This window comes from Pseudopipra pipra, chromosome 5 (assembly GCF_036250125.1).
Source record: "Pseudopipra pipra isolate bDixPip1 chromosome 5, bDixPip1.hap1, whole genome shotgun sequence".
Taxonomy (NCBI): domain Eukaryota; kingdom Metazoa; phylum Chordata; class Aves; order Passeriformes; family Pipridae; genus Pseudopipra; species Pseudopipra pipra.
In genome coordinates this window covers 14085715-14103769 of record NC_087553.1, presented here as the reverse complement: position 1 = coordinate 14103769, position 18055 = coordinate 14085715, and the positions used below count along the sequence as shown (strand labels likewise).

Sequence of the window (18055 nt, the reverse complement as noted above, 5' to 3'; positions counted from 1 at the left end):
ATATGAGGTGACTGATTGGGTTCATAAACCAAATATGTAGAAGGTTTCAAGTAGATTACAGATTAACAGTTGTATGACTTAATGTGTTAGTGATGTGTTCTTTACTTGAAGGGGGAATGATGGAAAGAATAGAAATACGTAATGAAAATTAATGATCTATAAGATAGAATATATTGCATATTTGTGATTTTACTGTGTTATTTTGGGAGTAACATAATAAATCAGTGCTTTTTTTGCTCAAGAAGAGAAAAATGCATAGTCTACAAAAGAGAATTTTAATCCCCACCATCTTAAAAATTGATAATGGAAAAAATTAAGTCTCAACTGTATAGAATGAACTTCAGCTTCAGTAAACAGTGAACTGTTGATGAACAGTAATCTCAGGTATTTTTGAATACTGAAATACCTCTCAGTCTGCAGATATTTTTCTTATCCACTGTATTAAGCTCCTTAAATTCTGAAAATCGTTTCCCTATTTGAAACAGTCTGAGCCTACTCCAGTAAACCAAATCTCAGCATAATGAATATGTATTGCAGGGGAAAATAGAAGTTTCATCTTGCAGTTGGAAATCTAAGATATATGCTGTCAATTAGGACTAGTTTCTTGATAATAACCCTTCCCTAATTTACATAGCAAGTTGTGGAAACTGCTAGGGCAGTATAGAAGCTTTGTCAAAAGGAGACATAGATTTATGAAATTAAGCATCAGTTACTTGCATTAGCTTCTGCAAATGGATGGGTGCTGGTGGCTGCAGATTGCCCTCAGTTCTGGTAAATTCATGGTGGTGTGTTCTGAAGAATCCAAGTCTTAGAAAAATTACTATTCATGTTTTGGTGCTGAACAAGTGATGCCTTTTACTCCTTAATAAATACGTGATGTTTTCTCTGGCCCTTTTCTAAGATGAAAAAATATTCCCAACCAGAGAAAAGCTGTGCAGCTTTTCCCTGGAGGTCGTGGGTTTTGCCGCTTGACATTTGTGAATGTAGGGAGGGGATGGAGATTTTTCTGCTGGCTGCTAACTTGGGAAGCTGTGAGGAGTCTGGAAACAGCTGCCAACTCTGAAAGGTACAAGATGAGAAAGTTGATACTGATGGAGATTCTGCTTCCAGTCCCTCCCTTGAATGAGAGTCTGGAGATGATGCTGTCAAGTCTGAGTTAATGATTTTGGCAGATCATCTTTCGGGCAGTTGTGTTCAACTGTCTCTGAGCAGACCTGCATTGAGCACAAAATAAAGGAATGGTTGCTGTGTGTCCTTTCAGGGATTAGTACAAAATTGTGCATGAAGGCAAAGTAAGTCTCAAACTCAGCTATCAGAAGATTGCAGTATGATTTTACTTGGCATAATCAAACATTTATCATGGGGATATAAGATCAATTTCCTGATCAGGTACCCTCAGTTATAAATACAAGTAATTTACTTTTACAATAACATGTTGCACAATTTTAGGTTGTCAGCAGTACAGGTAAATGTTAGTCTCTCAACTTCTGTAAAGCTTTAGTCTCCAAATATGTGTTAAACTCTGATCACAGTACTGATGCCTGGGAGAAGTAATGGTCTTTTATGCTGAATACAGCCTTGGTTAAGGGGTAGCTATTTTATTAGAGGTTTTGTTCTCTTTGTTTGAGTACAACTTTACAGTCACAGAACCTAGTCTTTTGTTCTCTTTCTTTCTGTTTGACACCAATGCCCATCTGTCTTAGTGTGAATTCAAATATTTCCTGTAGTTGAGTAAACAAAAAATAAATGGAGTTCTCACAGCTAACTCCAGACAAGTTCTTTTCAGGGTCTGAACAACCTAGGTATCTCTTGTTTTTACAGTGGATTTTTATTGTGGAGGGGGGGAATTTAACTTTTTAAACCATTCATTTTCACTGTTGTACCACTCTTAATCCTTTTAGTAATTTAAGAAATTACTCTTCTCCCTTTTTTCATCTTAACATGAATTATAACCATAATTTCTGATGCCAAGCCAGTGTGCCCTCCATCTCCTAAACACTAGAAGATGTAATCTTGGCTTTGCCTCCTTTATTACAGCTAGCAACCCAAACTTCTGCCAACTGCTGACATTAATGGTGTTGAAAAAATAATAAAAGCAATATAATGATCCTTAAGAACACACACATACATAAGTTGTTTAAAACTTGGAAGCCTGCAGAGGTTTATTTGCTCTGTGGAAATAAGGACTATATCTTCTCATTTTAGTTTTTTTTTCTTTTTTTTTTTTTCCTAAGGGGAAATATATTTATTTATACATCGAGATCTTCAGTTTGTGCACCTTTCAAGTGTTTTCTTCACAAAAATTTTAGTGGTTCTGTAGCACAGATGGAATTTTTTAAGACTTTTTTCTAAGCTTTACAGTGTGCTTTACAATGCCCATTGGGTGGGCCTCTGTTCATATGTAATGTCATCATCTAATGTAAGTCACAGAAAAACAACAGATTAGGAATAGAGCAGGCGAAGATGGGAATACTGTCTGGAATGTAGACACCTTAGAGAAATTCATCTGGTCAAGCTGGCACATCTCCACACATTGTGTGCCATGAATTTTGTAGAAAGGACAAGAATTTCTTTTCTTAGTAAGAGTAATTTTGTAACGAATACAGCAAAAAAACCAAATGGTTTTTCAGTCTTTCCAGCTTAGTATCTAAGCTTTGACACAGATTGAATAGGAAAAATCAACTTCTGCTGGAAGAACAAGAAAAGAAAGTGTTTTATTGTAGTCCTCCTTGCTTGTGTGCTGCGTGCAAGAGCAGGGAGAATGGATAAGAATCATCTGTCCAACTCTGTACTGCACATGTGCTGCTGTGTGCTTGGGTAGGAATCCTGCCTCTGTGGACCAAACACAGGGACAGTGAGGATGGACAGGAATCCTGTGTCTGCAGACCACACGCACAGATGGTGTGGACAGACAGGAATGTAATGTCTGTGTGTTTGTATGGATATTATGAGGCAAGGCTCTTCTAGGTGGATGTCAACCCTAGTAATTGGCCATACAGAAAAAATTCTTAACTTTAATTTAGTTTGGGGTAGCAAAGCTCTGTTGGTTGTCAAAGGAAATGCCCTTTCAACTCTGCTCTCCAGCAGTTACCATGCAAGATTTTGCCTAGATTCAAAGATGAAAGAAAGGCACAAAAAGAATAATACTGGGTTTCTTTTTCTTTTATATGCAGCAGCTTTTAAAATTATTTTGAGATCAAGCATAAATAGTCTTGAGGTTTCATTGTATGTTTTTTTAAACAGTTGCTATCAACACTGTTTATATCATGTAGACACAGACACATTCGTGTATATACCCAGAGCTGGGCTCTGGGTAGTTACAGACAGTCTGTTGAGATGATACTGAGCAGCTCACATCACTTTAGCATCTAGGAATTTGTATCTGTACATAACTACTTTTTTTGCCAAGAACAGCATGTATAGAGGGGAGGGGGTTTTGCTATTAACAACTTTTTGAAGCTGCAGGCAAATGCAATTGAAGTGATGAGTCGTGTAACAATAAAAATATGTAACAATAAAAGAGCTGTGGTCAAAACACTGGTAGGTACCTTCCAAAAATAAAAATTGCTGGATAAAGGAATGCTTTTACTCTATTTGTTGTAAAGACACAATCACAATAGACAAAGATTGGAAAACTTCCAAATCATGTCAGCTAGGAAAGGTGTATGTAGATACACATGAGCAGATGGCCTACAAGTGATATTGTTGAACCAGGGAATCATGACTAGGTTTCAAGATTTTACAGTAGGACGCATCTTGTATGTGAATTCCTAAATGAGATTTTTACCAATGGGTTTTCATAGGTACCACTGAACTGAGAAACTTTCTTGTTTCAGACTAGGAGAAAGGCTGAGACAGGGGCAGAGTGATTGAAGTGGTTGTGTTATACAGGCAGCTTTGTGAAGCAAATGCGAGTGGATTTATTTTGGAAAGGAGAACCAAATAGAACAACAAAAGAAAGGGGGACAGAGCATGGTAGTGGAGGGTAAGATGAGCAGAGTGTGGAGTGAAGCTGAAGTGAAAAGGGAAGGAGAAATTTCAAGTGAAGAGTCATAACAAAGCAGGAGTCCCATCAAGATGTCAAACAAAGGTTGTTCTGTTTTTCATAAAAATATTTGCTTGTTCTCTAGGATATGATATAGGTAGTTGAAGGGTTTTGCCTTCAAGTTTTTTTAATAGATTTTGTAAGACTAACCTTATCTGTAGTACTTAGTGTTGATGCTTAAATTGTGCAAGTTTAATGTAATCACAGAATCATTAATATATTGGAATGTGTTTCCAACCGCAGCATAACCTGAGATATCTTCTACATTTTGCTTTGTAAAACACGTGTCACCAACCTATCAAAGTTTTTAGGAAGAGTTTATGCTCCAAAGTACATTTCAGCTTATTTTTTCCTCACTGCTTTTTTGTCTTTGCTTTTCTATCATTTAGTAAAATATAAGATGAAATTTTTAGCTTGGGTCCACAAACGCACCGTGAGAAGGGAAAAATGAAAAAGAGGGAAGTGCAATCAGGAGTTTTCAACAGTTTGGGTAATGAGGACCATGACAAAGACTGGTATTTCATTTTGCATTATTATAGAAGTAGCATTTCATTTTTTTCTCCAAGTGAGTTGTCATTGGTGGTATGTATTGAAGTAGATTAAAGAGACAATAAACTGTATACATTAAACATTCAGCAGACACATGAACTAAACATGAGAGGCTTGCTCCTGTTCACTTGAAAATTCATAGCAGTTCAGCCTCCCAGAATCTTAAAGAAAGGCACGTACCACAGTATCAGAAAATTCCACTTCTGTGCAACATTTAATGCAAGGATATATTGGGAATCCAAATTCTTACAAGTCAAACAAAACATGCTAGTTTGGACTCCTCCAAAAAAGAGTTTAAATGACAGCACTATCCGTCTGCTTAGCTGAGCTGTAGTTCCCATCCAGTAACTTTTCAATTTATTGACCATTTTCAACCAAATTTGACAGAGGGAAAGAAGTCTCAAAGATTGTGTAATTTATAGGAACTTAATTAACATCCACAGCTGGGTAGAGGCGAAAAAAGCCCAAAGTACAGCTCCCACACAGGGAAAGGCAAGAAGAATTGAGCCGTGATATATTTTGTTTGGCTGTAGCATACACATATGGCTGGCCATTCAGAACATACATACTTTCACACTGGTCCCAGCTGACTCTTGCCTGGAGACACCATGGGGGAGGCAGGCTGGAGAAAGAGATTATTATAGGGTTGAAGGCCATGGTTAGAAGATGGAGAATACAAATCCAAAGCACGCAGATTTCATTAGCCAGGATAAAATGGGTAATAAAGTGGACTCATATGCTCTTCAAGGGTAGCCATGCTGTCTGCAAAAGAAATCAGTTCTTCACTGATTAAAGAAGTAGTTAAGGCAGCACAATAGACTGAGAGTGGATGTAGCAGCATAATTTAGCAAAAAGGCTAATTGTTGTTAAACTAATTTAAATAAATGAGTCTTTTCTGTTTTCAGAGCATGTGGCAGTAAAGGATACTGGTCTTATTCTCTTCTGCAGTCAGGCTCTGCTCTGGCATGGTGTGGAACTAAGACTTGCCCTAACGAACTGCACCATAGGGCAGGCTCATAACACAAAAAATACTTACCTGCTTACTTTAAACCTAGAGTATAGAGGTTTTAGATGCTCAGTACTGGAATGTGAATATAACCAGATCTCTTATTCTGTCTTAAGAATTAAAACAGCAGCTCATTTTGTTTGCTGTTTTGTCTTCAGACCAATTTCAGTAAATAATTTCTTGGGTTGTCTGCTGTGTGAGGGATCCAGGATTCTTTGAGACTGTTGTCATGGGTTACTATTTGTCCTGTTGATCCTGCCTGAAAGGGACTTTTTGATGCATAGGCCATCCATTCAGTATAAATCAGGTATTTACAGTATGGTGGTGAATGTTCTCAGACTCCAACCCTTGCTCAGACATCTTTGAGATACAGGAAAAAGTATGTTTCTGCCTAAGACCCTTACATGTAGTGGAAAGATGCCAAAGAAGAAACATTCTTAGTTTGCTCCTGAGTAGTTAACCATGAGAGGAGATTATTTGGTTCTTTTTTTTTTTAGTTTCCTTTGAAACCTGTGACTGGGCAGATTCCAGCTCTTGTGAAACAAGTAATTGAGAAAGGCAGTTCTATTACTACTGATCAGTCAACCTTAAACACAGCTTGAGGTATCTCTAAAGAGAGCAAAACAGAGCTAAAGGAGCATATACTAAAATGTTCATATGGTGTAACACAAAAAGGAGTCCCAAACACTGATCTGATTGGGATTATTTTTTTGTGTGTGTCACTGGTTTTCCTTATAGAGGAATCAGAACAATAGATTTCAATAAACTTTATTACTGGGCAATCCCATAGTTAGTTATTTGTTCATCTCCTGAGGAACTAAGTTCCAAGAGACACTTTTCAGTACAGGGAAAATTTCAGTTCAAAGTTTATTTTTTAATCCCATCCACATATGTCTACATAAGTCAAGTCTCAGAGAGAATGCATACATATCTAGATGATCTGCCTCCTTTTGTTTAGTTCAAAGGTTTTTTGAATATGAATTCTCCAGAATGCAATTTCTCGGTAATTATCGCTCATGGGGAGATGAACAGAAAAACGAAATCTTTAAACACAGAAATTAGCTGAGCTGATAAAGTCTTTCATTTTATAATGTAATGCTGTTGTAACATTGCCAACAGCCAATGCAGAAGCCAGTATCTCAGGTAGAATCTGTTAAGTCCTTCAGGCTTTGACAAACCCCAGCAGCTGCACATGTTCTTTGTTGGGCTCACAAAAACACAGGCTCCAGGACGTACAGAACTCTAGTAACAGGAATGGTTTTCATTTCTCTGCAGCTGAACATTGTACTGTTTGCTGCTAGTAGAGAAATCTCAGTTGCTAATCTTAACCATAGCCAGAATGAAAGCCAAACCTAACCCATGTGTCTTTTAAACCTTACAAACAAAAGTGACAACTCAGCATGTATCATCTCTTTACAAATTTGAAAAATATCACCCAGATTATTAAATATCGTGAATGGGAAGGGGGCATAGAGTAAAACACTTGAAACAATCTTTCAGAGTCCCAGTGCTCAAGGTAGGTATAGATATATTCAAGGTAGTTATGCAGGACATCATATTCTAATAACAGGCAAGGAGGAATTATTCTTTCTGTATTTCTGACAGCCAGATTTGGGCAGGGAGGTGGTTTGACATTTGCAGGGATTATGGCTCACTGCAGGTTTTTAATAAATAGAAAAGAACTATCTGAAAGTCTTTGCAATTATATAATTTTCAGAGATACTGAATTTGGCACATACTTAGGAAGAAAAATCACCCTAGTTTCTTCATTATTTTTCTATGTTATTAGTGATAAAAATGTTTCTAAACTGTTGCTTCTGCATGTGTGTGCTTCCAGTGAAACATTCAACTCAGACTGAAATGAGTTGCTGACTTTAACTTGCTGACACTCTGCCTCCACCACATACCCATTTGTCACAAGTACAGTCATTATATTAATATTTACTTAATGTGGGGCTTTTAAAACTCTACGTTAAAGGATTAATAAAGCTTGTTTAGACTGGTTAGCAAAACCAGAAATTACCCCATGCAAATATTCTACAGAAAATGAGAAAGTAGTCTCTGATGTCATGGTTTGTGCTGTGTTTCATGGTGGAGCAACCAATTTGATGCAAACTCTTTGAATAAGTTACTGCAATGAACGTGTGAAGCAGACTAGATTAATAGAGAGAATGCACAGCTTATGAGCTGTTATCTGTTGTTTATTAGAAAGCTTGTCCAGAGATACAGAAATGTGTGATCCCTATGAATAAAACTTGGTTTCAAAAACTTGCCAGGATAATGGTTACCAGAACACTAGCTGTCCTGCAGAAATGCTTAAGAAAGGTATGTACTCTCATTATAACATACAACTTCGTGCAAGCTTTCAAATAAAAACATTCTGTAAAATATATTATAAACAATATCTGTAGTTTAACCTGTGGGTTTCAAATTTATATGTGGAATTCCACAATAAAGAGTTTGTCAGACCTGGACAGCACTCCTCTAGGCTTTACCAGCTATGTTCCAGAATATGTCTCTGACTCTCCCCTACAATTTGTGGATCAGCATCAGTTCTGTTTTTTCTCATGTAATAATTTGGCTGTGATAAAATCTATTAATTTGGTCTTTAGGATTGAGGTGTACAAACAAGCCACCAATATAGCCTGCAGGAAACAGAAAATAACTTGCTCTTAAGAACCTACAGGTGAGAGCATGCTTTGAATCGGTACATCCATGAATGAGGAACTTAGTGATTCTTTAAAAACTCACTATGGCTGCAGTTTAGGCAGCTAAAATAGTGTACATGTGCAGTTTGCAATGAAAGTTTTCAGGTGTTAGTTATGTTAGAAACAGTCTACTCTGTGGCAATTTCCTTGTTTACCCAAACGTTTAGGCAGAAGTAAACCATATGGTACCGAGAAAAAAAGTGATGAAAATATAGTGAAATCACTGCAGGACCATGAAACAACCAAACAGAGCATGTTTAAAAGAAGTCCTGATAATTCACATTCATGATTAAAACAAGTTTATCTCTCATTTTCCCCAGGTGCTTTTTTCTTGTGGTATAACTGCCTGCTGTAGCAAGGGATTGGGAAGAAGACAGACTTAAATAATGAAAAGAAACAAGAAAGACATTAAAAATAAGTGTATTAGAGAGGCAGAAGTGTAATTGCAGAAGTTTGGGGGCGGGGCAGGGAAAAGGAGGAATGGGCAAGACCTGATAGTTCTAGAGTATAGTCTGACATATAACCAGGGGAAGTTGGGGTTTTTTTAGATATGTTACCCTTGCAAATGTTATGCTTTAGACCTGCAGTTCATAGACTCTGGTCTGCAGACTTATCATGGCAAGTTCTCCACAGTCATTCCTGGCTTTCAGTTAGGAGCTTGAGAGTGTGCAATGGCTCTTTAGTAATTTTGAGAACTGGCACCAGTCTCAAGGGTTTGGGACTGTTCTTTGGCACGGTGATTAATGGCAGTAAAAAAGAGCATTGTTAAGGGCTTTGACAAGTTGTGGGGTTTTTAAAAACGGTATAACTGGAGGGCCAGGAGTAAGGTTATGAAATCTGTCCAAAAAAAAAAAATTAAGAAACCTGAACAGAGATCAGGAAACCTATTGAGTTTGTAGAGTTTTATCCTGCTTTTTTCATTCCAGCATTTTTTCTTCAAGTCCATGAAGAAGGTACCTGTAATGGCACATTACAGGTATTTTGTAAGCAAAATTTGAATCTGACATCCGGTTCTTACCACTACTGGTCCTGCTTACAGCTCTGGAGGTTTTAGACAAAAGCACTCCTGACACAACCGATTTTTCTGCACTGCTCATTTATTTTCTCACAGGACACAGTGGTTAAACCACTTTGTTGTTCATGCTTTTTACAGTGATGTAGAAATGTTTGCCCTAGGATCTGAGCCATAACCTCATGAGGTGGGAGAGGATTGTATAATAGTGCCATGACAAAGCAGTTCAGGACTGCAGGATGTTGGAGTGGTTCCCCACAGTAAAGTAAATGTTTTGTTTTTAAATCATTGCAACAGCCATTTGCTCTAGAAATTTCCATACTTTTGAACATTTTTTCTTCTGTAGAGGAGCAATAGGAGAGAAACTCAATTCATGTATTTACAGTTATTTTTAAAATTTCCAATTAAAGTCCATCATTGGTATTCCAGTCCTAAGCAGAAGCTTTTTATTTCCATGTTTGACACTAAAAGAATTATAAAAATATTATAATATCATATATTTTATTTGCAACACTGCTTGGAATTTAGATGTTGGGAAATATTTCTTCGTGGTATCCATCAGGAGATAAACTGCTTTTCTTCCATCTCTTGAGTTTTGCCTAATTCCAGTGATACATATATAAATTATTTCCGGTAGTGAAATAACAATACTGATTTTGGTGTTTTCTTGCCAAGACTTGTTTATCACAAACATGCACTGTTAAATTAACAGCAGCAACAGTGAAAAGTCAGGTTGAGTTAAAGAGGGAGTTTAGGAAATGTCCTCTAAGGTGAACAAATCCCATAGAATTCTTATCATCAGAGTGCTGCAGAGTTTGTTCTGAGTTAAAATGTTCGAAGGGCTGTAATGGAACAAAGCAACGAAATCATATTTGGCAAGTAGGAGGAATTTTGGAACTTATCTCCCTCTTAATTTGAAAACTCCGACTTTGATAGCTATAAAATTACCTGAAGATGAAAACCTGAAATAATAGGGATTGCAGCATATTTTAGGTTGGAGTGGACCTCTGTGTCCAGCCACCTGCGAAGAGCATCACTAGCTTGGGCAGCTTGCTCAAGGCTTTGTCCAGTCACCTTTTCAGTATGAGTAAAGACAGGGATGCCACAGTCTCTTGGCAGCCTGTTCTGGTGTTTGATCTGCCTCATTATGAAAACAGTTTTTCTCATCTCTAATGAGACTTTTTTGTGTTCCAATTAACAACCATCATCTCTTGTCCTCTCCCTTCCAGGAAGAGCGTAGCTTCATCTTCTCTATTTCCTTCCGTCAAGTAATTTAGAAAAGCCTCCTTTTTCAGGCTAAACCAGACCAATTCCATCAGCCTCTTCTCAAACCTCCTGCCAAGTATTAATAGTAGGTTATTCTACTTGAAGTTAAGTGACAGAAGTGTTCAACCTCTTCAATTTGACCTCCGAATTTTCTTGGGGGATACTTGTGTTTTTTGCTGACCAGACCCAACCCATAGGGAGGTGTGTTGCCTCCCTGGGGCCCACAGAAGGGACATCACCAACAAACTTCCCAGCTTGGTACAGCACAATGATTATTATGCACTCCTGGTTTTCCAAGTAGGCAGCAATGAAGTCCCAACAAGAAGGCTAAGGGCAGTCAAGAGGGTGCTCAGGGCTTTGGGACAACTGGTCAAGGGATCTGGAGCACAAGCTGTGTTCTCTGCTGCCCTGCTAATTGCAGGGTGTGATGGGGCAAGAAACAGGAAAATCGTGCAGATGAACACCTGACTTTGGGACTGCTATAAACAGCAAAACTTTGTGGGTTTTGATCATGGGCCAGTTTATACAACAACAAATACAGTCTACGTGTCTTAAAGGGGAAAAGGGATCTTAGCTTAGGATTTAGAAGGGTTATTGGGAGAGCCTTAAACTAGATTTGAAGGGGGACAGGGGCATCACCAAACTCGAGAGAGATAAGATATGGGAAGGGACCTGCTGAAAAGCAGCTCTGAGGAGAGGGACCTGGGGGTGCTGGTGGACAAGAAGCTGTCCATGAGCCAGCAGTGTGTCCTTGTGGCCAAGAAGGCCGAGGATATCCTGGGGTACATTAGGAAGAGCATTGTCAGCAGGTCAAGGGAGGTGATCCTGCTCCTCAGCCGTGGTGAGGCCACATCTGGAGTGCTCTGTCCAGTTCTGGGCTCCTCAGTACAGCAGAGACAAGGAGCTCCTGGAGAGACTCCAGTGGAGAGCAACAAAGATGATTAAGGGACTGGAGCATCTCTCTTACAAGGAAGGCTGAGGGAGCTGGGTCTGTTCAGCCTTGAGAAGAGACTGCTGAGAGGGGTCCTCATCAATGTCTATCGGTATCCAAAGGGAAAGTGTCGAAAGGACAGAGGCAGGCGCTTCTTGGTGGTGCTGAGTAATAGCACAAGAGGCAACAGGCAGAAGGTGATGCACAGAAAGTTCCACCTGAAGAGGAAGAGCTTCTTTACTCTGTGGATGACTGTGCTCTGGAACAGATTGCCCAGAGAGGTTGTGGAGTCTCCCTCATTGGAGATATTCTAGAACCATCTGGATGCAATCCTGTGCCCTGTGCTCTAGGATGACCCAGCTTGAGCAGGGAGGTTGGACCAGATGACCCACTGTGGTCCCTTCAAACCTGACCCATTCTGTGATTCTTTGAAATATTTAAGTCTTTATGTTCTTTATATTCTTCTTTTCCTGTATGAGCTAACATAGGGCTTTTTTCATGCAATACCATACAACATGCTGCCTCTCTCTGGGAAGAGCTACTTTTTCTCTCAGGAAAGTTAATGTGCTGTGCTAACATTCTGCTGAACATCTGGTCTTCAATAGATTTTTTCCACACACATGCTGAAAGTCATCTAAGGATTTATTATTTATTATCAAAACCAAAAATTTCCAAAGAAATGTGAAATCATTTAAAATCAGTTCTTCTCATTGCAAAGAAGAAACTGTTGAAGAGACAACCTTAAATATAATAAACTAATATATATGAAGGAAGTGCCTTTACAATAAACTGATTGTTTAAGGATTAATGTAGCATGTTTCAAGTAGTGATTTATGAATGATGAGTCAGACTTGGAATTCAAAACTTGTTTGACAAAGCAGAGCAAACAATATAAAAATTTTGCATGATTAAATTGCTTATTGCTTAAGCTCAATTTACTATTAGCTTTTGTTAAATTAATCCAAAATAAAATCAAATCCAGATTCTCTGAATAGAGTCAAGTAGAATCTGCATTCTCTAGCCTCGAGATGCTCATTAAAATTAGGGTTTTCAGTGAGAAACCATGGAGTTACAAAGGGATTGAATCAACAGTTGGCATTTTTACTGTGAGGTTTGAGCTTTCATTTTAAGACATTTAATTTTAGTGCATGTCTGATGATTTCATATGTCTAGCTGTATATAATTTACTGTATATCATCTCTAACATAGGTCTGGCTAGCCTTTTTATTTCCTTGGAATACAAGGATTTCACAAAGCTCAAAATGGGGCTTTGTCTGCCCTCTGAGAAGTGCTGTCACTCCATTTTGGGTCTGCTCCAGGTGTGATTTCCCAGTGGCACTGGCACCCAGCTAACATGAAGGGGAGCAGCTCTTTGCTTTGCAAGACCCTCACCCAGCTCTTCCATGTCCCCTCTAGGCTACTCACAGAGTATCACTGCTGCCTGAATGGCCTTTGTAAGGCCTACTGGGGAAGTGGGACATTTTCCAGGTGCATTTCTTTCCTTATTTCTGTGGAGGTGTGTTTATAGGTGCTTGGGGACCTCATTTCAGGATAGTATGTTAAAAGGGCTTTATCTCACTAACACTCTCCTTTGCAGACACAGCCATGTAGTATATTTTCATGTCCGTTGCAATTGCTTGCCTAGGATGGTTTTGTTAAGGTAAAGTGTTCCATTTATTCTTACACAATTTATTTCATATTGTGTGTTTTTAAAAATTATATATCTTCTGGAACTTGAAATCTTCCAAGAAGTTGAAGAAAACTTAAGAAACTTGTTTCACATTTTGCTAATTCTTTACTTGACTGTGTTCAGGTTTTAATTTATAAATCTTCATTGTATCACTTTTTCTTCCCAAAGATTTATTTATTAACTTTGTAATTTTCTCACAGGATGGATTTTCTATAATTCACATTTTACTGGCCAGTCATTTCTTGTACAACACAAGTTTTAGTAGGCACAAGTCAGATAAACCATTAAATTGCAAAACTAATTTAGCCTCAAAGTGAACTGTGTGTAATGTGTCTCCCAGTTTTTACAAATCCTCCTCAGTAATTCAACTGATGTTTTATGCACGTGTCTTATATTTTTCCATGTATGGATTTTGGATATGCAGAATAGTATAAATACCCTGTTCCCTTTAGTCTCTGTGATCACATCAGAAGGTAGACTGAGATTCTTTCTTTTTTGTTTTTTTTTAATAGACTCAGAACCGTATGAAGCTAATGGCTGACAACTATGAGGATGACCACCTCAAATCCTCATCCCATTCCAACCAAACCAACCACAAGCCCTCCCCTGACCAGGTAATGTGTCTCTCTTCTTTTGTTTTTTAGGTCATTTTTACTATGAGGGCTGAGTATTTTGAGTCATATGTAGTTTTTCCTGACCCGCTTGCACTGCCTTGGAACAAAAATAATATTCTGGAGTACAGTTATGAAGCAGAAATAGATGTTGCTGTCGTGATGCCTTTGTTGAAAACTCCTGAAATGTGAACAAACAGTTCCCAGTACCAACCTGTTATTAAGTGGGTGGAGAAGAGGGAGCACACTGAAAAGGAGGAGAAAAACATTACTTTCTTAAAATGCGAGACTCGAGTCCTGTCTGACATACTCAGATTTTAGTAGCTCAGGTTTACTGCTTGAGTGTGTGGAGTGTCCAGGACTGTTTCTTGTCTTCAGTAGCAGGAAATCATGCTCCAGGATCAGCTTTCTGATCTATGGATTGTATATGAGCAGTTCCCTTCATTTCCCATGAGGAAATCCCAGCCTCGGTGCCAAATGAGCACAGACTGCTCCCTCACAAACTCAATGGGCCGTGAACTGAAGGAAAATCAATTTACCATCTCCAAAGCAGTGAGGAGCCTCCTGTGTCATTTAGAAAGCACAGCCATGTGCGTGATAACTATCAGAGAGATTAACCATCCCTTGGGTAGCACAGAAAATGCCAACATAATTACATATCCCATGTCGTAATCTCATCCAATCTGGTTTAATTAAAATATTAGTGATCATTAATCACTGCCTTAATGAAGTGAAGGCATGTTTGGTGCTCCTCTTTGCCCTCTGACTCATCTAGACATTGTTGAGGTCTGAAGGGAGGCATCTCAGTCTAGACCTTTAAGCGCCAACCTAGTGATACATAGAAATCGTGGGTAAGATACAAGAGGAAAATGACAATTGCATATTCACCCTGCAGAAAATAGATTTTTAAAAATCTCCTTTGATGTCTGCATCAGAAGACAATAAGGAGTGTTTACAAAGAAACAAACAGAAAAATTCTCATTTTCAAAGCAGCTTTCTTTTGCATCTTGATTTAATACCTTCCTCAACTGGCTTGAATTTTTTGCAGTGTTTTTGGAAAATGTTGGTGTTACCTCTTTCAGGAGAGGGAAATTGCTAATACTGCAAATTAAATAGATTCCTTAATCTTAATTTGATATGAATGTTAGACAGCTGAAGCCATGTCCAGAATGTAACTGTATTACATGCTTGCAAATGAATGCAGCATAGCATTCACAGATGAAATGAAAAGATAAAATGTAAAAGAGAAATACAATTTAAACATTTACGGAAATTCTTCCAAAGACCTTGCAGGGGAGGGCAATAGGGAGGAGAGGGGGTGGGAGGAGGGTCTGATTGCACTTTCCCTTTGCATAGGGGCATTTCAAAAGCTGACAAAGCCTACAAGAGAGCAAAGAAAGCTGTACCTCAAGGTAGCTCAGAATATTGCATAAGGAATTAAATGCTTTGTACTACTATTTGTACTTACCTATGTGCTTTAAATACTAACCAACTCTTTATTTCATTCCCATGCTGCTCTGGGGCTTTCCTCCCATTGCCACCTCTGCACCTCTAGGATGAGGAGGAGGGTATTTGGGCATAACCAGTCAGATGCTCTTAGTTCAGCCATTTTGTTCAGAACGGTGAGAATCAACTTCTCTTGCCAATAGAAAAGTTTCCGACAGCCGCTCCCACATCTCGCTCCCGTGTGCTTTGTGAAACCTGGCTGTGCTCCCTCCCCCTTGCTTGGACAGTCTCTGCATGAGGGTGTTTCTCATGTGTTTATGTGTAGTTTGTGATTTTCCTCTTCTAATCACCATGTCATTGTTTCACGATGTTGTGGGGAGAACTTTCCAGGGCATGTAATTGAGTTTCTGTGCAAAGCAAACTCTTAATGCGGACGAGAGAACAGGAAATGTCTCTCATATCATTTATCATTGACTTCATGGAGGAAATGTTTTCAGTCGGATTCTTTTTCAAAGCAGTTTGCACTGTAGCCAAATCTATGTATGCTTTTTCGATTCTGGTTTGTAAAGAATTTGCTCAGAGATAATGTTCCTCCTGAAGATAATGTTCCTCCTGAAGGTTTTAAGCCTGTTAAGATCTGCGGCTGAGATTGCTGCCATGCATGCTGACCTAACCAGTCACAGATATTTATCAGCTCACAACAGATGATTCTTGATATGCACTACGAATATAAATTGTCTATAAATTTGAAGGCAAAGAGGAATATCCCCTTAACCTTCCTCTCTCCTTTCCATCTCCCTCATTCTTTCAAAACAATGGGGGAGAAGTTGGTAGCTGTTTTTCATTTAAAGTACATTTTGTTTCTCTATGTCAACGTCCACAATTTTCTCTTTTCTGCTGTCAAATTGTCCCCATGACAACTCCCATTTCCAGAAGAGAGGGCACTACACAGGGCAGAGCCCTTCTCCTCATGCCTGTTGTCTAGCTAAGAAAACATCCTTCACTGACCAGGAGCCTTGATATAGACCTTAAAAGTCCAATACCCATTATTAGGCTACCATACATAGGATTCATTTATGCCTTGGAGTAGTTTTAAAGCAGAATACATTTCTCTGAAGTACTTAAAGTATTTTAAAGAACTAAAATGCAATAACAGTATTTTAAAAATTTATATGAAACTTTTTCTTTCTTCACTTATACTTTCAAGAAAAAATATTTCACATTTTTTTGCACAATATGATTTTTTCCTACTGGTTACTTGAAAGAAAACTTCTGAAAATTTCTGTGGAAATCTTGGACTCTTGCGTTTTAGAAAATTTTTTCCCTTATGTTAGATTCATGAAAGAATAAGGCACTCTCATCTCTTCACACTTGCTCAATTAACTACAGACTTACATGTCTGTCTGACTGTATAGATCAAATCCCTTTTTTCAAGTCAACCATCTGAAAAATTTAATCCAACTATGACAGTGTCAAACTTGAATTTCATGCCTTGGGGTTTCAACTGAGAAAATCTCTTTAGTGGAAAAATTGATAAAATGCTTCATTAATTTACACTCGCTGTTGATTTCACATTCTTTTTGAATCACCACTCTTGCAATGGTTGTGTGTTAGTGTATGTTGTTAAAAGTTTTAGAGGTAATGCTTGTAAAAGATCAACTGAAGCACAGCAATTAAACAGGAAAGATCAGGTAAGTAAATGAATGAAAAGGAAGAGGACACTCACTATGAAGGTAGGAACGATTCTGATTTTCCTTCTAGAGCAAACATGGAGTTTGTGAGGAAAACACTGATAGAAAGATCTTTCTCTTTTCCTCTCCCACCTGCTGGTACATTTATGAATGCAAATGTGCTAAGAATATGGTTTCTATTAGTTTACTGAATTAATGGGTGGGTGACATTAAATACAGCTTATCTCTCTACTTGGAGGCATTTTCCTCAGGAAAACATGTTACAGAGTATCCTAGTCAAAATAATGAGTCAGCCAGCATCCTTGCCTTACATGCATCTGATCTGAGAAACTTGTCAGCCTCAAGATTGTCTTGCATACATCAACAGGGAAAGTATAAAGGTGATTGATGTGTCCCAAGCCATTTATTCCCAACAGAGTTCCTGTTTTTACCATGATATTCCATGTGTATTGAAAAAAAAAAGTCCTTATTCTCTTTGTAAAAGAGAATGTAATGTAAGTTACAGAGTCCCTAACTTAAATTTACGTGCTAAATAAAAATTTACGTATTACAATGATAAAAAAGTAACTAATAGCAAAACACTCGGCAATAAGTTTATTTTTTAGAGTTCCTTTAGGTCTGTGCATACAATCACCTCTGGTCGATACTGAAGATGAAATGGAGACGAGAAAACTATGTACAGTAGCAAACTACATTATTTTATTTTTATGTTTTAGGGTTTAAGGCTTTTCCCCTCCAGCATTCCAGAATTGACTGAATTTAATATTTAATTATGCCAGTTGTGTACATGACAGCATTATCAGATAGATCTCCCCTGAAATGGAGCACTGTTCCTAAACATATGCACCTTTCCTGTAGTTCCAGAGAATGGTAGCTTACATTTCAGTTTATAATTCAATGTAAATACCATCTTTCATCCTGAAATAGTCTTTCCTAGCCTTTTTCTCTAGGCTTGTTTCCTTGCTGTGTGAATTTCTTATGACTCCTTTTATTCCCCAGATGGAGCTCTATCCTCCTCTATACCCAAGCGTGTTCCAGTGTGATTTCACATGAGGATGCTTCTTTGTCTTTCTCAGATGCTAAAATGGTCTGGCCAATAT

At 38.2% G+C, this 18055-nt stretch overlaps 1 protein-coding gene across 14 annotated transcripts in view; it reads left to right on the top strand.

Annotated features, from left to right (window-relative positions):
- Window positions 1–18055, top strand: part of ERC1 (ELKS/RAB6-interacting/CAST family member 1) — a 273988-nt gene that overhangs the window by 231274 nt on the left and 24659 nt on the right. For 8 of the 14 annotated variants that reach the window (XM_064654578.1, XM_064654579.1, XM_064654576.1 and 5 more), the window contains one exon: window positions 13720–13821. In XM_064654578.1, coding sequence (XP_064510648.1) covers window positions 13720–13821 — 102 coding nt within the window. Of the gene's footprint in view, window positions 1–13719; window positions 13822–15373; window positions 15441–18055 lie in introns of all 14 variants that reach the window. The other 6 variants (XR_010430601.1, XR_010430603.1, XR_010430602.1 and 3 more) reach the window with 1 other exon arrangement.